The following is a 24,765-nucleotide window of genomic DNA, read 5'->3' on the forward strand; positions in this document are numbered from 1 at the left end:
TGGTCTACTAATGATCTATCAATAGTCCATCCATGGTCCATACATGGTCTACCCATAGTACACCTATGGTTCACCCATAGTCTACTCATGGTACGCCCATTGTACGCCCATGGCCTACCCATAGACCACCTATGGCCTACCAGTACTTTACCCATAGTACACCCATGGTCTATCCATAGTACATCTACGGACCACCCATGGTACACTCATGGTGTACCCATGTCACACCCATGGTTTAACCTTGGCACATCCATGGTCTACTTATGGAACACCCATGGCACACCCATGGCCTACTCATGGCACATCCATGGTCTACTCATAGCACACCCATGGTCTACTCAAAGCACACCCATAGACCACCTACGGTCTACCAGTAGTTTACCCATAGTACACCCATGGTCTACCCGTAGTACATCTACGGACAACCCATGGTACACTCATGATGTATCCATGTCACACCCATGGTTTAACCTTGGCACATTCATGGTCTACTTATGGAACACCCATGGTACACCCATGGCCTACTCATGGCACACCCATAGTTTACTCAAGGCACACCCATGGCACACCCATGGCCGACTCATGGCACATCCATGGTCTACTCATAGCACACCCATGGTCTACTCAAAGCACACCCATAGACCACCTATGGTCTACTAGTAGTTTACCCATAGTACACCCATGTAAACCCATAGTACATCTACGGACCACCCATGGTACACTCATGGTCTACCCATGTCACACCCATGGTTTAACCTTGGCACATCCATGGTCTACTTATGGAACACCCATGGTACACCCATGGCCTACTCAAGGTACACCCATGGCCTACTCATGGCACACCCATGGTACACCCATGGCCTACTCATGGCACATCCATGGTCTACTCATGGCACACCCATGGTACACTCATGGTCTACCCATGTCACACCCATGGTTTAACCTTGGCACATCCATGGTCTACTTATGGAACACCCATGGTACACCCATGGCCTACTCAAGGTACATCCATGGTCTACTCATGGCACACCCATGGTACACCCATGGCCTACTCATGACACACCCATGGCCTACTCCCGGGGGTCTACCCATGGTACACCCATGGCCTACTCAAGGTACATCCATGGTCTACTCATGGCCCACTCATGGTACACCCATGGCCTACTCATGACACACCCATGGCCTACTCCCGGGGGTCTACCCATGGTACACCCATGGCCTACTCAAGGTACATCCATGGTCTACTCATGGCACACCCATGGTACACCCATGGTCTACTCATGGCACACCCATGGTACACCCATGGCCTACTCATGACACACCCATGGCCTACTCCCGGGGGTCTACCCATGGTACACCCATGGCCTACTCAAGGTACATCCATGGTCTACTCATGGCACACCCATGGTACACCCATGGTCTACTCATGGCACACCCATGGTCTACTCATGGCACATCCATGGTCTACTCATGGCACACCCATGGTCTACTCCCGGGGGTCTACTCATGGCACACCCATGGTCTACTCCCGGGGGTCTACTCATGGCACACCCATGGTCTACTCCCGGGGGTCTACTCATGGCACACCCATGGTCTACTCCCGGGGGTCTACTCATGGCACATCCATGGTCTACTCCCGGGGGTCTACTCATGACACACCCATGGCCTACTCAAGATACACCCATGATCTACTCATGGCACACCCATGGTCTATTCATGGCACACCCATGGTCTACTCAAGATACACCCATGATCTACTCATGGCACACCCATGGTCTATTCATGGCACATCCATGGTCTACTCATGGCACACCCATGGTCTACTCCCGGGGGTCTACTCATGGCACACCCATGGTCTACTCAAGATACACCCATGATCTACTCATGGCACACCCATGGTCTATTCATGGCACACCCATGGTCTACTCAAGATACACCCATGATCTACTCATGGCACACCCATGGTCTATTCATGGCACATCCATGGTCTACTCATGGCACACCCATGGTCTACTCCCGGGGGTCTACTCATGACACACCCATGGCCTACTCAAGATACACCCATGATCTACTCATGGCACATCCATGGTCTACTCATGGCACACCCATGGTCTACTCCCGGGGGTCTACTCATGGCACACCCATGGTCTACTCCCGGGGGTCTACTCATGGCACACCCATGGTCTACTCCCGGGGGTCTACTCATGGCACATCCATGGTCTACTCCCGGGGGTCTACTCATGACACACCCATGGCCTACTCAAGATACACCCATGATCTACTCATGGCACACCCATGGTCTATTCATGGCACACCCATGGTCTACTCAAGATACACCCATGATCTACTCATGGCACACCCATGGTCTATTCATGGCACATCCATGGTCTACTCATGGCACACCCATGGTCTACTCCCGGGGGTCTACTCATGGCACACCCATGGTCTACTCAAGATACACCCATGATCTACTCATGGCACACCCATGGTCTATTCATGGCACACCCATGGTCTACTCAAGATACACCCATGATCTACTCATGGCACACCCATGGTCTATTCATGGCACATCCATGGTCTACTCATGGCACACCCATGGTCTACTCCCGGGGGTCTACTCATGACACACCCATGGCCTACTCAAGATACACCCATGATCTACTCATGGCACATCCATGGTCTACTCATGGCACACCCATGGTCTACTCCCGGGGGTCTACTCATGGCACACCCATGGTCTACTCCCGGGGGTCTACTCATGGCACATCCATGGTCTACTCCCGGGGGTCTACTCATGACACACCCATGGCCTACTCAAGATACACCCATGATCTACTCATGGCACACCCATGGTCTATTCATGGCACACCCATGGCCTACTCAAGATACACCCATGATCTACTCATGGCACACCCATGGTCTATTCATGGCACACCCATGGTCTACTCATGGAACACCCATGGTATACTCATGGAACACCCATGGTCTACTCATGGAACACCCAAGGTGTACTCATGGAACACCCATGGTATACTGATGGCACACCCATGGTTCACCAATGGTCCACTAATATTTCGTTTGGTTATTTGAAAATCAGCATGTATAAATTCCGCCATGGATTTTGAATTCTAGATACCCCTTCTCGGAGTTGTAGTATCCAATTTTGTTATCAGTGTCACCTTGTCTTTGCATATTATATATCAAATTCAACATTGGGTCGATAAATAGATTATAAATCTACCAAATATACAACTACCGTTATCATAAAAGTAATTTATGTGAGCGACATTATAATCATATCGCCCTCGATGGCCGGGGTGGAGAGGGAGTGGGTAACTCGCATCGCTGTGCAATGGCTCTTATAGTAATATACTTTTTTTAACACAGTTTCTGACGGCCACGATTCCTATACAGTTAATTTCGGATCCATATCGCGCTTATTCAAAAAAAATCCCGACATCTGACTTTATTACAAATGAACGTGTCCTGTATTCAATGTTTTGATTGTGTGATTTTGTATATATATTGTTATAATATATTGACCGCGCGAATATCATAGCTTTGTGATTGTCCAATATCATGCCAGGTCACTCGTGGTGTGAAATATCAATAACATATTTATGAAAAGCACGCTATATTAATAATTTAATTAGTATATAACATAGCATAGTAATAGTAGTTTCTATGAATAATTTCCAGTGATTGATTACATTTGCTCAGCATTCTGGGATTGATGAATTACAATTTGTATCATGTACAATATTTCCAATATGTAATTAATTACAAAAATAATTAATTAATCAGTATTAATTATGCATCTCGGCTATCCAGGATACTTACATAATTACAAATGGTCTTTATATGGCGGTTGATCAATTAATCTGTGAATCAACATATTACAACAATGTCTCAGTTTAAGGGGCAATTTGATAACATATCGTTCCAAGATGGGAAAAATAAATGAAATGTGATTGTTTTGATTAGATTAGATTCACTTCTATACATTGCATTGAAATTACCCAAAGGTGCTCACTGTGGGCACGTTGTCCTTATGTAAAGATGGTCGCCGCTATGGGCTGGTGGTCTTTATATCAATTTTAAAAGTAGGCACTGTGGGCAGGTGAACTTTTTATAAACACGGTCGCCGCTATGAGTAGTTGGTCTTTATATAAAAGTTGGGACTCTTGGCAAATGGTCACCATATAAAGATGGTCGCTATGGGTAGTTGGTCTTTAAATAAAAGTGGTCATTGTGGGGAGGTGGTCTTTAAATAAAAGTGGTCGATATGGGCGGTTTGACAGTATTGCATTTTTTTATTTTTAAGATATAATTCAAGAACTTCTTATGATATATTTAATTACATACAGCGGTTAAAATAATCGAATACATGCATATTAAGTATATCATTTACATATTAATTTTATGAATTTCCATAGTATATAACACTGATAACGAAATTCATACAGACTCAGCTATACTATTACGTGATATTTTTTTTTAAAACATTTTTTAATTAATTGGAACTTAATTAATTACTCACTAAACTAATAATTGGATGGATATTTATTGATAGGGCAGGGCGCCGTTCTGCAATTTTAGGCTAATACGAAAATCTGCAAGTGCGTTTTTTTCAAATTGACTCTATTCTAGTGGTATGTGGAAGCTTCAGAGCGATTGTTTCGAATGACATAACTGTATCCAACATATTTATCGCTTTCTAAAGTTTTCGTTATAGGTTAAAATTACGTTTATTGTTTAAACTGGAAATTTTTCTATATTTTTTAAATCATGGCAAAGCGTCATCAGTCAGCTAAGTGCCGTTTTTGAACCTGTCGATTTTGACTGCGTGCTAGTCCTCACTGAAATATGCTTAACCAGCAAAAATCGGAAAGTGGAAATCAAAATGATGGTTTTCTTCTGATAACGAACGCTAAAATCGAAATACGAAGGCAGGGTGACAAAATGGTTAACGGGCGAACAGTTGATCGGTTGAACGCCCTCTGTAGTTGTTAAATGACACCAGGTGTAGGTCCTCTTTAACGTTTGCGGCGCTCTACACGCCAAACGCCGGTGATGAAAAAGCTGTAGCAATCTCGTCTATTTGGTGTTATTATACCGCTCTGTATCTTTAAATAAAAAACACAAAATTTCTGCAAAAAGCTGTCATGTCAAGGTTAAACGACGGTGTGCTTCCCGTGCTTGCTTTCATAAGAGTAATTTGCTTAGTAGAACAATAATTTGTTGGTACAACTGCGCAAACAGTTACCATGTCCATACTACTTATGCAAATTAATACATAAGTATGCTAATAAAATGCCATGTACCATGTTACCATACCACAGTTACCATGTCCATACTACTTATGCAAATTAACACATAAGTATGCTAATAAAATGCCATATACCATGTTACCATACCACAGTTACCATGTCCATACTACTTATGCAAATTAACACATAAGTATGCTAATAAAATGCCATATACCATGTTACCATACCACAGTTACCATGTCCATACTACTTATGCAAATTAATACATAAGTATGCTAATAAAATGCCATATACCATGTTACCATACCACAGTTACCATGTCCATACCACTTATGCAAATTAACACATAAGTATGCTAATAAAATGCCATATACCATGTTACCATACCACAGTTACCATGTCCATACTACTTATGCAAATTAACACATAAGTATGCTAATAAAATGCCATGTATCATGTTACCATACCACAGTTACCATGTCCATACTACTTATGCAAATTAACACATAAGTATGCTAATAAAATGCCATATACCATGTTACCATACCACAGTTACCATGTCCATACTACTTATGCAAATTAATACATAAGTATGCTAATAAAATGCCATGTACCATGTTACCATACCACAGTTACCATGTCCATACTACTTATGCAAATTAACACATAAGTATGCTAATAAAATGCCATGTACCATGTTACCATACCACAGTTACCATGTCCATACTACTTATGCAAATTAACACATAAGTATGCTAATAAAATGCCATGTACCATGTTACCATACCACAGTTACCATGTCCATACTACTTATGCAAATTAACACATAAGTATGCTAATAAAATGCCATGTACCATGTTACCATACCACATTTACTATGTTCATACTACTTATGCAAATTAACACATAAGTATGCTAATAAAATGCCATGTACCATGTTACCATACCACAGTTACCATGTCCATACTACTTATGCAAATTAACACATAAGTATGCTAATAAAATGCCATATACCATGTTACCATACCACAGTTACCATGTCCATACTACTTATGCAAATTAACACATAAGTATGCTAATAAAATGCCATGTATCATGTTACCATACCACAGTTACCATGTCCATACTACTTATGCAAATTAACACATAAGTATGCTAATAAAATGCCATATACCATGTTACCATACCACAGTTACCATGTCCATACTACTTATGCAAATTAACACATAAGTATGCTAATAAAATGCCATGTACCATGTTACCATACCACAGTTACCATGTCCATACTACTTATGCAAATTAACACATAAGTATGCTAATAAAATGCCATGTACCATGTTACCATACAACAGTTACCATGTCCATACTACTTATGCAAATTAACACATAAGTATGCTAATAAAATGCCATGTACCATGTTACCATACCACAGTTACCATGTCCATACTACTTATGCAAATTAACACATAAGTATGCTAATAAAATGCCATATACCATGTTACCATACCACAGTTACCATGTCCATACTACTTATGCAAATTAACACATAAGTATGCTAATAAAATGCCATGTACCATGTTACCATACCACAGTTACCATGTCCATACTACTTATGCAAATTAACACATAAGTATGCTAATAAAATGCCATGTACCATGTTACCATACCACAGTTACCATGTCCATACTACTTATGCAAATTAACACATAAGTATGCTAATAAAATGCCATGTACCATGTTACCATACCACAGTTACCATGTCCATACTACTTATGCAAATTAACACATAAGTATGCTAATAAAATGCCATGTATTTCATCAAAGAGCGCTTCAAAATACACATTACTATGAAATCCAAAACAATCTAAACTTGGCTAATTATTATGCAATTTATTATGCAAATTGGATAATTAATAGTCATTTCAAATCTTCTCCACGTACAAGTTGTTCGTGATAATTTACCCTATTTATATTAACAATTCAGAATTATTATACAAATTACGAAATTAATTATACACAAATTTGAACCAATAATTAATAAAATCTGTGGGGTTTTCTGAAAGAAATTATGAATAAAACAACAATGAAACCTAATAAGCTGATTATTATGCAAATTAGTAATTAACATGCAAGAATTTCAATTAAAACTAATCTCCGGAATATCCCAGAGCACATATACAGACAGGATAACCTCAAAGACAAAAAATATAATGACTAGAAATAACCATTATTTGCCAGTTGCTTTTATTTTTTCCATCACAACTTCGTTTGTTGACACGAACAAAATGACGAGCAGAACAGCCGCTTCGCTGCGATCTATTGAAAGTAAGCCTCCAAGACCCGTTGGATTCGTTTTTGTTTTTTGTTTTTTGAAGAAGAAAAAAATGATATCCCTATTTTTTGCAATAAAAATATATGTAGAACACAGTGACATACATACCAGCCCACTCCAGGGAATCACAGATTTATCCATAAAGAAACTGACTGGCTTCGTTTGTTGAATGCAAACATGATATACACATGTTTGTCTGTCCGTCAATCTGAAAATAACGTAAGGAAATTAACATTTCCGCTCAGGTACGATTGTGATATAAACTATACCGGTAACTTGTTATGGACCGACGTCTACGTTCACGATGGGTCATACCATTTCGGACACGGGGTCCACCGGCTGTTTTATATACACAATAATTATTTCTTTGGCTTTATTTTCAAAACCAGAAACAACAAACCTCTTTCGTTTGTCAATTCGATTATGGTGAAGACTATCGCAAAAAACTACCGACTCACTGGCTTTAAATATTCCTGATTTTCAGACTTAGTGTAAGACCTAGTATGAGACCTGGTATGAGACTTAGTGTGATACTTAGTATGAGACTTAGTGTGAGACCTAGTATGAGACCTTGTGCGAGACCTAGTATGAGACTTAGTATGAGACTTAGTGTGATACTTAATATGAGACTTAGTGTGAGACCTAGTATGAGACCTCGTGCGAGACCTAGTATGAAACTTGGTATAAGACTTAGCGTGATACTTAGTATGAGACTTAGTGTGAGACCTAGTATGAGATCTAGTATTAGACCTAGTATGAGACATAGTATGAGATCTAGTATTAGACCTAGTGTGAGACCTAGTATGATACCTAGTATGAGATCTAGTATGAGACCTAGTATGAGACCTAGTATGAGACTTAGCGTGAGACTTAGTGTGAGGCCTAGCGTGAGACCTAGTATGAGACCTAGTATTAGACCTAGTGTGAGACCTAGTATGATACCTAGTATGAGATCTAGTATGAGACCTAGTATGAGACCTAGTATGAGACTTAGTGTGAGACCTAGTATGAGACTTAGTATGAGACTTAGTGTGAGGCCTAGTGTAAGAAGACCTAGTATGAGACCTAGTGTGAGACCTAGTATGAGACATAGTATGAGACTTAGTGTGAGACCTAGTATGAGACATAGTTTGAGACTTACTATGAGACTTAGTGTGAGGCCTAGTGTGATACATGGTATGAGACATAGTATGAGACCTAGTATGAAACCAAGTATGAAACTTAGTGTGAGGTCAAGTGTGAGACATTGCGTGAGGTCTAGTATGAGACTTAGTATGACCTGGTATGAGACCTAGTGTGAGGCCCAGCATGAGACTTAGTGAGAGACCTAGTATGAGACCTACTATGAGACTTAGTGTGAGGCCTAGTGTGATACATGGTATGGGACATAGTATGAGACCTAGTATGAAACCTAGTATGAGACTTGGTGTGAGGTCTAGTGTAAGAGTTTGTGAAGCCTAATGTGAGACATAGTATGAAGCCTGGTATGAGACCTAGTATGAGACTTAGTGTGAGACCTAGTATGATACTTAGTATGACCTGGTGGGAGACCTGGTGTGAGAACTAGTATGAGACTTAGTGTGAGGTCTAGTGTGAGACTTTGTGTGAGACCCAGTGTGAGACACAGTATGAAGCCTGGTGTGAGACCTAGCATGAGACTTAGTATGTAACTTAGTGTGGGACCTTGTATGAGACTTAGTATGAGACTTAGTGTGATACCTAGTGTGAGACTTTGTGTGAGACATGGTATGAGACCTAGTATGAGACTTAATATGTGACTTATTGTGAGAACTAGTGTGAGACCTAGTGTGAGACTTAGTGTGAGACCTAGTATGAGACCTGGTATGAGACCTAGTATGAGACCTAGTATGAGACTTAGCATGAGACTTAGTGTGAGACTTAGTGTGAGGCCTAGTATGAGACATGGCATGACACATAGTATGAGACCTCGTATGGGACCTAATATGGGACTTAGTGTGAGACTTAGTGTACGGCCTAGTAATAATAATAATAATAACTTTATTGAAATCGTATCCACAATGGGGAATTGATAAATACAATAAAGGTAATGTATATAAAAATAATGACAAAACAAAATTACAAATATAACTAAATATAACTAAAACTACTAAAATACATAACAGAAAAGAAGATAATTTATAAAGACATGTATGAGACCTAGTGTGAGGCCTAGTGTGAGACATGGCATGACACATAGTATGAGACCTCGTATGAGACCTAATATGGGACTTAGTGTGCAGCCTAGTATGATACTTGGTAAGAGACCAAGTGTGAGACCTTGCATGAATTCATTTCATGCGATGTTATTCATTGCACTCATCGGAACCCAAGTTTGAACTGGCATACTAAGTTAGGAAAAGTGTGGAATTGAGAAGGCCATAAAGATAAAAAGAATACCATCATGCAAGTTCACTACTAATATGGATAATCAGTATACAAGGAGGAAAACATTTATATCAACAACAATCGGTTTCAATGGAATGTGATCTCTTGTGGGAGATGTGTGTAAGTATGCAACACAGGACAGACCCCCTAGTTAGTGCGAGTTAAACGTCACGAGTTGTTGATGAGCACGTGTGGGGCTAATGACATGCAAAAATGTCTGCGAGAGTTGGGTGTTTGTTTTTAGCCTGGTCAACGGACTTGCTTCCCTTGGCCTTCCAATAGTGGCGTTTGTTCGATAAATTCGAAACCAAACAGTAGTGTTTGTATTTAAGGTCTATGAGCCATGATAACCTCCAGGTGTTCATATCCTGGTGTACATCTTTAGATCAATGAGCTGAATTTTTTTTTAACTGATAAGAACGGCCCAAGCACAACATTCTTCATTTATTTGACGCAAACTTCTAGAGTTAGAGAATCATAATTAATTTTCACCTTGAAGTTGTGTGTTTGATTATTTGGCCTTGTTCTCATTACCTCCGGGCCACGTGTCAGCGTCCCCTTCGTGATTTTGAACTTGACTTCTACAAAATGGCACAACAGATCAATTTATCGACGTCTCGAAATAGTTTTCAGGCAAGATGAAGCAAAAACAACAATAGACACGATAAGCAGGTTAATGATTTGTTGAACGATAATAAGGTTATCAACTTGCTGCCCATGGAGCAACAACAGGAACACACACAGATAGCCTAAAATATCTGGACTAAATACAGATCTTACCACGAGGGAGAAGGAGGGTCAAGGACTCGGACGTCGGCCAGGGATACCATAATAAGTTCAAAACAGTCAACAAAACATGTTTATTTTCCGGCCTGGCAGAATTTTATGAAACAATACAACGGATATTTCCATCATCGCTTCTTCGCGTTGGGAAACATCCTCCGACTTGGAACCAATCCAATCCTCCGCGTGCAGTGGATTGGTCCAAGATTAAGATCAGTGGCGACCTTTCAACACGTTGGAACACTTTTCTTCATCACGACGACGTTGAACGTTGGCTCGACAATTTAGTGATATTCAAGTCAGATCGCAGATCAACTATAAAGGATATACACGTTACTTTTCACAAGATGTTTGGGCTCCAACTGACGGCGATCACAATCGTGTGTATGTGTGCCGCGGTTTTGAGTAGACCGTCTTCTCGAACTCTCCAAGAAACCTGTCTGGTAGACGAAATTCAAGTTCAAGAAGATTTTCAAGTGGAACGGGTGAGTTCAGAGATACAGTAGCAATTAGTAGAATTTGACAACAACCCGCACTCCTCAAACCAGCATAAATAACATAGAAGAGGTGAAAGCACTATTATAACAAAGTTGTTATTTCGAAGTTTCAATTGAATTCAACAGATAACATTTCTAGATACGTTACGGTTAATTCGCCACAGTTGTCGGGTTAGAATTGCGTGTAAACAAACAGCGTTTAGGCTCATTGGGTCCGGAGCCTAGAAATGTACAGTAGGGCTGACAAGTTCATGAGCATGCTAGCTTATGAGTGTGTTGATGACTGTGAACATGATAAGTATTTCTTATGATGACATTTTTTTCTTAGAGTCATCAGAAGTACACTTTATATTTTTTGTGGTCGTATATATTTTACTTTTGCACAAAACAACATTCATGCGAGGTCAACAACCTTTTCAACTTGAGGTTTCTGTCGACCATCAACTCTTTGACACTCGTGGCAAACATTGCGACCCACATCGAACAGGATGCGACGCAACGCGGCGACCACCGCCCTTTAAATTTCAATCTGACTGTTTAAGTGCATTGGGAACTTCAATGGGTCATCCGACAACTTCTGTCGTCTGTTGTAATATAAGTGTGAGACATAAAACCCACGAAGAACGACACAAGGGGCGGGATATACTCCTCGCAGGTTCCAGTGATTGTATGAGATACACAACTACGACACCGACCTAATCTAGTTGACACAGGTCGATCGTTTCATCATCACATATGCGTTATCAGCGCAATGCTGACAGCAGTGGTGTAACTGATTCATGTACGCATATGATAACCAGGTTACGCATCAAGGAGAGCCTAGCCAGTGTGAACAGATCTATTGACGCGTCCGCCATGATAATCAGTGGCCCGTTCCTAAACATTATCATCAAAAATCGACTTTTAAGATATTTGATACACCATATTTGGGGTGGGTGGGTGAGGAGGTGTATCACACTCAGTGCATGGCAACATAAATTCACTGTTAGAAAGCTGGACAATCGAAGCTGCCACATTTTGTCCATTTGATGTTTCTAATGTTAGCCGTCGACAGAGGGCGCACATCACGTGACTTTCTGAGTAGGATCCTCCGTGTGTTCAGGCCAGTATTGTTCGGATGGCCCTGATTCTAATCAGGTTTAATCAGTGTAACACCGATTACAATATTGAATTGAACGGTTAATATTAAACTCTCATTGCCAATATTTATTCTTTGTCTATATCGGTTTTTCGAAAATTGTATCAGTCTTTGTAACAATTCTTATATAAGTGTATGTTTACTACCAGAATATAGATTACTGAATACACACTAATCACCGTTTCTATAAAAAAAAAAAAAAAACCTTATACAAATCGTCATAACGGAACTCATAAAAAAGTGACGGAAGTTAGTACTCCCAGTGCAACAAGATTGGTTGGATTCAACTTCCACTGAAATTTATACAAATTTATAAAGATGAAGGAATGCTCTTGTTCGAGAGTACAAGTAGTTATCGTGATCTTACGCCCGTTGTACTTTGAGCGTTCGATGTGTATTGCATTGTAGTATGTTTAACGTTGTCGTGATTTTTATCAGTTTTGAAAAATTGTAGTCAAACTGCCTGACTTGTTATACACCTATAATGTACACCAGGAGTCGACTAAAACTTTGATCACCTAAGGATGCTGGTATGTGACGTATATTTTGGCGTCACCAAGTCTACGGGTTAGGCTCATCTCATACAATGTTTCAAAACTGATAATATAATTATCACACCAATGTTTATCTAAGCATATTTCTTCCATGACACTCACTGTAAAACGGATGTACTAGACCACTGGCGTTAACGTTTCTTTATATGTTTGCAAAGGGACGATTGTTACAGTTGATATGCATAATAATATGATGTTGATGTTAGGATACCGCAATGTGTGCACGATGCAACGGTGTAATGTCTGAGTGCATACTTTGAGGTATCCTCGTAATAGCCTTATTATTATACATCTTTTACTTCCAAGTATAACAACTGCACCCTCACACAAGGATGCATCATGGGAATGCCGAAATCCAAAATGTTTAGAACAGAATCAGCGAACTTCTTTGTGTGGAGTCAGGTTAAACCGTTGTGGCAGCCATGTTTGTTATTATTATTAGAGGACGCTTACGCGCGTAATCATTCCATATTTGGAATTCGCATTTCCTTATATGGTAGAATGAAAATAACTTATAATAACTTATGGCGTTACGGTGATATATGTATAATAATACTACATATATATAATATTAAAACAAATGGGAACTTTACAATTTCGTTGTGAACTATTGCCACGCCTAGAAGCGTCTTACATTGGAATACTTAATGTGTACTTCGTCGCCGGAGGGCACAATTATATCTAGTCGTATAAACTACTTTTCCGGAAGTCGAAGTTACGCCATTTTGCGTGCGCGCGCATGCCGGATATGGGGTGTAACCTAAACATGCACGCGTGATTTTGTGCTTCTGGGTGTGCCAATCGGCGTCACAAAAATAAAATTGCCTTCCATCTATGACATTGTTTGTATTTTCTACCATGACAAAGCAGGCGTATTTCTGCACCAGCTCTCGCTACAAGTTAATCTAAAACAACAGTAATACACGTTATACCGATATAAGATCACATAGTGTGCCATTTTGTATAATTTCATTGTTTTTTTTTATTGGGATGTGACGCACAGTTTAGGGCATACCAAACAAATTAGCAAACATTTGCTGGATAAAAGAGAAAAAAACGAAGCAATGTGAGTTTGAGGAAAATAAATTTGGAAATTTAATTTACTAAAATGCCTAATCCTACCCCTGTTATGCAAGGTCGAAAACATTAGATGCATATGAAAAGTTTTCATTTTGTTTCTAGAATTAAACGTAATAGAATCATTTTTTTTAAATATATTAACGTAGCCAGTGAATATGATGACATCTGTTGTTGTTCTGTAGATAATACACTGCTTGGTACGTATACAGTTTATGTATGGCAATATCTCTAACAACTGTTACACTCATATAATAAATAAGTAAAAAACACACATGGGAATGACCACAATTTTAAAAGTTATCCACAGACCAAACACTATTTTGTTGGAAGTTATACATAATCCCCGTTCAATTTTTCGAGGACTGTGTTGATTAAAATCATGAAAATCTAAGTACATTATTATACAGATGTACATATAAAAAATCTACTTGCAGTATTCAACGCTTGAAATTGTATTTTCGCATCAGAGGTGACTACGCATCCATTTTAGCATTTTGAAACGCTGATTACTCTAAGTAGATTTTTTGACAAGCTTTTTTTTCTATTTAGAACCAGTCTTTACTGTTATATTTTGAGAATTATATTTGAAAAAGGTTATGTGTAAGAAAAATGCGGATGTAATACATTGCATTGCCATCTGTGCGAGTTTGTAATGAATTCTCATCTGTGTGATCGAACTTTATTTTGTCTAAAATCCTATATTGTATCGTACCGACGCAGTGTACGTTACTGTGATTTACGCAATTTACACAACGACCTCAAATAAAAGGTAAAGAACAGAATTATTTTCGAAAATAAAGTTGCACAAAGCAATACGGCTTTTCTATATATTGCGCCCTCCAGAGACGACGTGCTTATATGGCGTGAATGGATGACAGGGAAGTCGTTCAAAGCGTCAATGTCGTTTTTGAGAGATTTTACAAAATTTACACAAGCAAACAGAATTGTTGATTTAAACGGCAATGACAGTTACAATAGCTTGAAGGCTGATCGGTGACCTGGTGATCGGTTCACTTTCATTGTTAAAACATTTAAGTTCCGCGATTATATTGTTTATTAATAGATTTTAACAATTTAGAGAAGCCATTTTTCTCGACTGTGTTCACACGTTTGAGAAGTGGACTATGTAAAATAGCCTCACATGTTTTATACTGTCGTCGATTGTGAATTAAAGCCGGGGAGTCGTCACTTGCGCATGCGTCACATGGCCATAATGTGTCATTGTTTACAAACAAGCGTCTACCCAAGAGCCTTAGCGTTTTTAACGTGTGTTGTTATCGTCGCTTGGGACTCAATTCCCGCGCGTGCGCAGGTGACGACCTTCCCGCTTTAACTGATATTTACCGGTACTCTATATTGAATTCCCAACACTATACTTCATTCAAAGGTATGCACACAGGAATTTAGAATATTTATTACACCAAAGTCCCATCGATGACATTTGACCTTTTTTTTGTCATTCTATTTCAGTACATGGGGACGTGGTACGAAATACACCGTCGCTACACCGAAGAGATCTTCCCTGATAAACAATTGTCAGAATATCATTTGCGTGACGATGGTAAAATAGGAATGGATATACGAGGCGTCAGTATGTAAGTTACGATATAGTATAACATTTGATGTCGATAGAGACTTAAATACTGCAAACAACAACACTTACTGTGTAGAATGAAATAAGTTATTTACCGCGTTTATTTTTTTTAAATATTAATTTATAATTTAAAAAAAAATATCGTACTTACATATAACAAATCTTAATCGAATTTATCTCAGATTGTGCAATTGTGATATATTATATTCGAGTCTTCACCTTAAAAACTTGAAAACAGTGAATTTTGATGAAACGTAAATCAAATATTTGTGAATTGAATTTAATAGGGACCAACCATTCATATGGGGGTAGGTAGCTGGAAGAGTGTAACCAGTGCAATTTGTTTTTTTCAGTGTCTTATCTATACATTTTTATTTTTATTGAAAATGTTTACCCTGCAACATCTTTCTTGCTTTTTTTTGTTAAACAAATTGTGGTGCCGCCACCCCATATGAATTCATATGGTCGACACCTTACCTCGTTTAATACACATTAGCATGTTATCGGAACGTGCCTCGAGCCTCAGTGATTCGATTGCAATAAACCATCGGAGTTGAACTCCGAATAGACTGGGCTCCAACATGGCCTGACTGTCTGGACGACAATCCCAAGTCAAGAGCGCTTTTCCAGCTCAGTTCCGCTAGCGAACCAGACCGAACCGTTTCGGACCACGTTCGACCACAACCTTATAAACGTACAAGATATACAATAGATACCGTTTGCATTTTTAATAAAAGTGGGAGGGTCGTCACCTGTGCACGCGTGGGAATTGAGTCCCAAACAACGATAACCACACACGCTAAAAACGCAAAGGCTTATGGGTAGACGCTTGTTTGTAAAAAATGACATGCTAATGGCCATCTGACCCATGCGCAGGTGACGACCCCCCCCCCGCTTTAAATAAAGAGTCAAAATAAAGTTGTGACTAGACATAACACACAATGACTCAGAAAAAAATCAGAGATAACGTAGCTGATGATTATTATAAACGTGATTGACTTTGATTACTCTAAATAAAAGAAGTCACGCTATCAAAACGTGCTGCGTGTGTTTTTATTAACACTAGGACTCGACTGTTGATAAACACGCGCCACCTGTTTGACTACACAAAATATTATACCAGTGGGTACAACTGCATTTTTCTGGTAAGCGTCCAAATAATTCATTAAATCACCAAACAAATCAAAATCTATTCTATTCTATTCTATTCTATTCTATTCTATTCTATTCTATTCTATTCTATTTTATAGGAGAGACGCCTGCATGCCAGTCGACAGTCTCCACTTTATCGGACAGGCGATGGGAGAGGCAGCAGCTAAACTAACTGTGAGTATGCAACCTCCGAGATCAGGAGGTCACGGTCCACGTCCAGATGGACAAGGGCCTGGACCAGCCCATGGACCACCAGGGCAACATCGGCCACCAGGTCAACGACGTGGACAAGGTCCGCCACATGGTATCGGAACCGGAAACTCCCCAATGTTTCCTGGTGGCGCTCAACAACCATCGATTGAAAAAGAAGGTGGGTGTATATATTTGCGCAAATGAGACTGTTAAGCCTGGATGAACCTGGCATTCATAAAAAAAAAGCGTTTACTTTGCAGGTGTCAGTAACTTTCGAATTCGAATTCGAATTTCGGTTCAGTTTTGGTCATAATTGTTGAGATTAATACATGTAAGATTACTATTAGAAACTCTAGAAGAGGCGATAGAGGGAAAAAATGCTTTTCTTCACTTTGATCTCAAGAAATAGGCGATTTGATTTATCTCTGTAGTTTGTTTTGCTATGATTTATTCCTGTGCATTTTTTTTCTTCAATTCATCGCCCAAATGTTTCTAATGGGTAGAATCAAGTATACCATGATTTCAAACAATTGAGCAAAATAGAAAACTGACCCCAACATAAATCTGTGTCGCTGTGTAATTGAATCGTGATGTTATTGTATTTAAAGGTAGTTATTGGGTGCTGGCCACGGACTACGAGCAATATTCCGTTGTTTACAGTTGTGGGGCTGTCTTGGAAGATGGTACCTGTGAGGATGGGAAAACAATGATATGGGTTCTCAGTCGAACTGTTCATCTCCCAGATGACGTCATCGACACGATTGATGACATCGTTCGGTCAGTTTGCGTTGATCCCGCCCAAGTGAACATCGCGCCAATGGGTATGTACAGACAAAAGCCACCTTTCATTTCTCCTATGGATTTATTGACTGAGACATTTGTCGCTAGAGGGCGCATATGTGTTAATGGTGGTTGCGACTTGCACACTTTTGGGACAATACTTTCAGGAAACTTTGTTAAACTATTTTTTGTGGTCGGCTGTTTAAATTTCGAAGGAAAGAATAGTTTTTGAATTATGAACCTCGAAAATATGCATTTTTGCTAGTTTTCTGAACCAAGTGGCCACCATAGTTTTAAAAAGGTCAGGTAATCGTGATTTTTTCTTCTTCTTACCAAGGCAAATATACTGACACTACGATATCATATTCCTAAAATTGTTTACTACTATATTTCACTAATTACCCGCGTCCATTTTTACCGGAAAATAAATTACTTCAGTTTGACCATTTCTATGATATGTTCTTCAAAGGAAACAGCTGAAAGTGCCACATTCTTGCAGCTCGATTTAGCATTTCGAACGCACAATGCATTTGCACAATCGGTGTACGTGCGTGTAAACAAACACTTTCAGAATACGTGTTTTATACACTCTTACACTCGACTGTTTGATATCTAACAAGAGCGACGGACAAAATCATGTTCGTAGGACGCTTCCCGATCAATATGTTTTAGTATTTTTAAGCTATCTTCGTTTCATTATAATCGTATATACACCACCACCATAACAAATAATATCATCCGAATGCATTGTAAATATCTGCATTCCTTTCTCTGTTTAGAATGTACCCAGGACATACCCGGCAGAAGTTGTCGTGTAAATGAAGATATAGCGGCACAGCCTAACTTCGACATCGAGAGGGTAAGTTGCGAGGTAGTGCGTGGGCTCATTCAAAGCCGGTCACCGGCCCATGCACATCCCATCATATCCCAAACGTATACAATATTTGTCAGTGCCTCAATCCAAATATTCATCTATCAAGTCGTCGTGCTGATAGATATATCTGTTTGTATTGATTTACAACACGGTTATTCACGAAATAATGTAAACAAAATGAAACTGGTGATGACGTAAATAGACACAAATCTCTCGCGAGACTGAACCCCACAAATGTTATGTTAGGAATTCAATATATGGGTGGTGTTTTCTTACTGTAAGGACATTTAGCCTACCGTCGTAGAATTTGGCTTGGATCCAGGAGAACCGACGATTCTTCCCCACGGGGTCCGACTTAGAGAAAACATCCTTAGGTCGACCAACCGACTCAAACTTGACGTACATCGACATGCGATGGGCAAAACGAACCAGTAAAAGTAAACATGTTTAAGAACTTCTTGGTTCGATTGTGTATTCCTGTGCATTATTTAACATTATTTATCTACAATAACATTATTTATCTACAATAACATTATTTATCTATAATAACATTATTTTGGCAAATATAAAAATGGTTTTAATTTTTTGATATTTCAGTATATGGGTACATGGTACGAGATTGCCATGACAAAGAGTCCGTTGTACCCCAACATTCCCAACACTCAAAAAACTATCTTATCCATGCGCGATGATGGTAACGTGTCTGTCACAGTGTCCGGAATTATGAGGTGAGTTTTTCAGCCCAGTTGTCCACGGTCGTCTTTATCGAGCGGAGCTTATCATATGAGTGACTGTCCGTCGTCCGTATCAACTTTTTAGCTCCACTGTCGACTTTGTCGAGCGGAGCTTATCATATGAGTGATTGTCCGTCGTCGTCTGTCGTCGTCCGTCGTCGTCGTCCGTCGTCCGTCGTCCGTGTCAATGTTTTACTTTTTCGACTTCTTCTTGAAAACTACAAGCCTGAATGCTTTGATACTTGGTGTATATGTACCTTGGGTAGACCTCTCTCAGATTTGTTCATTTTGTGATGATATCTTCAGTTCTCTAATTTTGGTGAATATTTTTGTCATTTTTGGTAAAAAGTGATATTTTCGACTTCTTGTTAAAAATCGCAAGTCCGATTGCTTTGATATTACATATATAGGTACTACATGTGGACCTCTCTCAGATTTGTTCATTTTGTGATGATATTTTCAATTCTCTAATTTTGGTAAATATTTTTGTAATTTTTGGTAAAAAGTGATATTTTCGACTTCTTGTTAGAAACCAATAGTTCAATTGCTTTGATATTACATATATAGATACTACATGTAGACCTTTCTCAGATTTGTTCATTTTGTGATGATATCTTCAGTTCTCTAATGTTGGTGAATATTTTTGTCATTTTTGGTAAAAAGTGATATTTTCGACTTCTTGTTGAAAACTGTAAGTCCGATTGCTTTGATATTACATATATAGGTACTACATGTGGACCTCTCTCAGATTTGTTTGTTTTGTGATGATATCTTCAATTCTCTATTTATTTTGGTGAATATTTTTGTATATTTTGGTAAAAAGTGATATTTTCGACTTCTTGTTAAAAATTGTAAGTCCGATTGCTTTGATACTATTCATATTGTTCATTTTCTAAAGATGTCTTCAGTTCTTTAATTGAAATGTGCATTGCTAACAGCGGAGCTATCTCAGCCGATAGGCTGCTTGTTAGTTTTTGGACTTCTTCTTAAAAACTACAATTCTTATTGCTTTGATACTTGGACATACCTCTCTTAGATTTGTCCATTCCGTGATGATATCTCTAATTCTCTAATTTTAATAAATATTTTTGACATTTTTTGGAAAAAAGTGATATTTTCGAATTCTTGTTAAAAACCGCAAGTCTGAATGCTTTGACATTATACATATAGGTGCCTCAGGTAGACCTCTCTCAGATTTGTTCATTTTCTAATGATATTTTCATTTTTTTAATTGAAATGTGCATGTTTTCATTGGCCAATATAGTAACAACTATTTGTTATTGGCAGACGAATTATCATTTTCCTATTGTAAACCTAAAGTTACACTTTTGATTTGCAACGTGAAATAACATCGAAATTAAGATCAGTGCTGCATATAAACCAGATGTTGTTCTGATCAAACACGGAAATTTGTGCGTATGCTCAGTGATTTTTTGTCTCACTGTGTAGGTCCTCGCATTAAAGGCCGGCAGTCATCGTGCCGCGTCCTGTTCGATATGGGACTCATAGCGACGTATACAACGCGTGTAAAATACATTGTTTGTTAACATGAAATTCGAACACGCGCCACGTGACGACTACCGCCTTTCAAGGATGCCACAGTATAGTTTTTTGTATTGACTGCCTCTCGCCTGATGTGAAACCACTCCCCAAAACAACCCTGTAGGCATCAGTCGGTAACACTGCGGCAGAAATTTGGCGATCGGCACCATCTTAAAAACTGTTCCCAGCATAGCGGTGCCGCGGATGGCAACGATGCGCGACGTGCAATTGAAAACGGACAAGAATGCTCACCGCCGGAAAGTGGTGGAATGAAAATCGCTTTGATATGAGCCGTGTCGTTCCGAATAAAAATCCTATTTGGAGTCGAAATGTTTGACTAAATGTATCGACAACATAATTTATTCAGTTTGTGTGAGTTTTTTTTTCAATGTTAAACTGTGTATCGCTGCCTAAAATTCAGACAATATTTCGCTGAGTCTTCGTGCCAGTTGACAAGCCTCTGTGGTCAAGACGGTCCGCAGGTGTTCGATGTGTCGCCGGGATAGCGCAGCCCACGACAAACACGGCCATGTAACTTAGTCTCGGGCATAGACAATGATTTCAATGACAATATTCAATTTCTAGCCTATTACACATACTGCAAAATTATTTTTAAAAAAATCATTATGTTTGTTTTACAGTGGCCCACTTTGCTTTGACCTTGAATTACCAGGCGTGGGTTACATCGTTGATCCACAAGATTCCATGGCGAAATGGCTTGTAGAAATGAACATACCAGGTGGATTTGACATTGGAGATAGCGGTAAATATTGAACAGCGAATGATACGAACAATTACAAAACATATTATGCTTTGATGTATTTCCATTATGTTCCACGAAACTTTTTCTTCTGAAATGTCACCGACAATTACTTTTGAAATACTTCCTTGAAATTACATTTGGACAAATTATGCTATCGACTGGGCCCACATATAGCGTCAATTATCTAACCAAAAAGTGTGTAGTATTCTCTGAGTCAGGCTGTTATCTCAGATCTACAGATGGCCGACACATAACAACTCGCAAATCCCGAAGTAGGTGGCGCTATCTGTCATCACATTGTTAGTTTATAGCGGGAGGGTCGTCACCTGCACACGCGCGGGATTTGAGGCCCAAGCGATCATAACAACACACGCTAAAAACGCAAAGGCCCATGGGTAAACAATTACGCGCTATGGCCATCTGACGCATGCGCATGTGATGACTCCCCTGCTTTAACGTCTCGGTATTTCTACTGTAGGACCATATTGGATAATAGAGACGGACTATGATAGATATGCTATCGTTTATGGATGCAATCGTGTTCTGGAAGATGGCACTTGTCACAGAAACCACAGCAGCGCATGGCTGATGAGTCGTACTCCACACCTACCTGATAACGTCAAACGACGACTACACTATACATTGCCACTACTTTGCATGAGTCCATCGAGAGTTAGACACACACCGCGAGGTAAGTGGAATAAAACCCAGCGTTCTTCTTTTCACATTGTCGCAGAGTTGTTATTTATCATGATCAATTTCTCTGTCGCTTGCTTTTGTGCGTGTGTACGTCTTCAAATCCGCCATCTTGTTCACCCTCGTTCATAGTTTTGTCTATCTACAATATTTATTTATCAAAATAAAACGGTGAGATATTGTAACAGTTCATACTATACTTTTTCTCATTTTTCAGTTGACTGTTGTAACGATGATATATCGCTATTAGCAGCAGGTTAGTTAAATCTTTGATATTCAGGACACTATTTACTTCGAACCAATACTGCTGTCTGTGCAGTGTAATTGTGATTTTCCATGCCAGGGCAGAAATAGTTCTTTCACCATAATGCAAACACTTTCATTGCAGCTGCCGCTGGTGGAGGAAGCCCTGGAGCTGGCGCCCCTGGCAGTGGGGCACCTGGGGGAAGACCAGGTGGACCACCTCAAGTTCCACCCGAAGTAAAGAAATGCCAAGTGTCAAACTTGCGATTACAAAAACCGTTTGATATGGAATCTGTAAGCTAAATACAAATACATTTACTGCGTATTAATTTGAATTTTCATTGGAAGTTATATTCTTGTTTTAATCCATATCATAATAAGTTCAAATAACTTTTGAGGAATGTACCTTGTGTACAATTTTAAGATGTTCAGTTTGTGTGGGTAAACATCACCAAGACACCCTAATTCTTAGCTGCCTGTCTGCATGCCATCAAACATGACATGCATGTATTACCATAATGCTCTGTTACCATCATCATATTGACATATCACAGTACATGTCCCTTTAATATACATATACATACACAGGCGAGTGACTGTGCTTCATGTTCACACACCTTGCCTTATTCAAAAGGCGGTGGTCGTCGCTCGACATTTGTGTTGATAAACATTGATTTTCCCACAATGCAATGCGCTTTTCTAATGAAATCACGAGTACGAGTTTTGCCCCGGGCGCTATTTCGATACCTTCCAATCACCCAAAAAAATACCTCAATTTTTACTCGTTGGTCTGTCAAACTCGCCATCTTTGTTTATATGAGACCATATCTAGCGCATGCGTGGGGCGACGACTACCGCCCTTTAATTACGGCAGGTGACTCCTTCGATACCTTCCAATCACCAAAGCAATTACACAGTTAAAGCTTAGAAAAGTATCACTTTGTACTCGTTGGTCTGCTCAACTGTCAAAGTCGCCATCTTTGTTTATATGAGACCCATATCTGGCACATGCGTGGAACGATGACGACCACCACGAAAAACAAAGCAATGAATCGGCTCGCGAATGTTCCCCTTGTCTACATAGTAAAACTGGAGAGTATTTATGTTTGTATTGTACACATTTCCTTCGCAGTACATGGGTGTGTGGTACGAGGTGGCTTCCCATCACCCCGGCGAATCACACGAGGAATCGTATATCGAAAAATTAGTTTACACATTAACACTGGATAGCATCGTTGATATTCAGAAGACAGGAGTAAAAGAGTAAGTGCAAAACAAATAAATTAAAATTGAAAATGCTAAATGCGCTAAAATATGTACACATACCAAACATGCGTGAATAGCATTCTCCCTTGGGGATATATTAGAGTTTCGAGGAAATTTAAGAGATTAATTTTAAGCCTTATTATTTTACTGAATGTTTAATAGGCATATAATATACATACACATTGGATTGAGCACTGGCACTTTTCTTTTGGAATAGTCGATCTAGGATATATAGATAGATATATAGATGTAGCGTAGCGTTATTTTTTTTTATCTCTACATGTGTTAATCATTATAATTCTATTACAAACACAAGTAAGGGAAATCATATACATACACATTGGATTGAGCACTGGCACTTTTCTTTTGGAATAGTCGATCTAGGATATATAGATAGATATATAGATGTAGCGTTATTTTTTTTATCTCTACATGTGTTAATCATTATAATTCTATTACAAACACAAGTAAGGGAAATCATATACATACACATTGGATTGAGCACTGGCACTTTTCTTTTGGAATAGTCGATCTAGGATATATAGATAGATATATAGATGTAGCGTAGCGTTATTTTTTTATCTCTACATGTGTTAATCATTATAATTCTATTACAAACACAAGTAAGGGAAATCATATACATACACATTGGTTTGAGCACTGGCACTTTTCCTTTGGAATAGTCGACGCTCGTATCTAGGATATATAGATAGATATATAGATGTAGCGTAGCGTTATTTTTTTTTATCTCTACATGTGTTAATCATTATAATTCTATTACAAACACAAGTAAGGGAAAACAATTTCTTCCACTTATGCTTCCTGAGATAACGTTTTGCTATTCAGTCACATTGCTTTCATTTATTTGT

General features: G+C 39.2%; 1 protein-coding gene across 3 annotated transcripts in view; it reads left to right on the forward strand.

Moving 5' to 3' along the window:
* The first annotated feature begins 11,027 nt into the window (after positions 1-11,027).
* LOC100368303 (uncharacterized) overlaps positions 11,028-24,765 on the forward strand; it is a 29,980-nt gene continuing 16,242 nt past the window's right edge. Inside the window, exons 1-11 of one of the 3 annotated variants that reach the window (XM_085492170.1) lie at positions 11,028-11,276; positions 15,531-15,655; positions 16,905-17,176; positions 17,607-17,819; positions 18,558-18,637; positions 19,250-19,380; positions 21,570-21,691; positions 22,170-22,382; positions 22,605-22,643; positions 22,776-22,924; positions 23,763-23,893. In XM_085492170.1, coding sequence (XP_085348296.1) covers positions 11,139-11,276; positions 15,531-15,655; positions 16,905-17,176; positions 17,607-17,819; positions 18,558-18,637; positions 19,250-19,380; positions 21,570-21,691; positions 22,170-22,382; positions 22,605-22,643; positions 22,776-22,924; positions 23,763-23,893 — 1,613 coding nt within the window. In that variant the 5' untranslated portion in view covers positions 11,028-11,138. The remainder of the gene's footprint in view (positions 11,277-15,530; positions 15,656-16,904; positions 17,177-17,606; positions 17,820-18,557; positions 18,638-19,249; positions 19,381-21,569; positions 21,692-22,169; positions 22,383-22,604; positions 22,644-22,775; positions 22,925-23,762; positions 23,894-24,765) is intronic. The other 2 variants (XM_085492169.1, XM_085492172.1) reach the window with 2 other exon arrangements.

This window comes from Saccoglossus kowalevskii, chromosome 17 (genome assembly GCF_978046115.1).
Source record: "Saccoglossus kowalevskii chromosome 17, keSacKowa6.1, whole genome shotgun sequence".
Taxonomy (NCBI): Eukaryota; Metazoa; Hemichordata; class Enteropneusta; family Harrimaniidae; genus Saccoglossus; species Saccoglossus kowalevskii.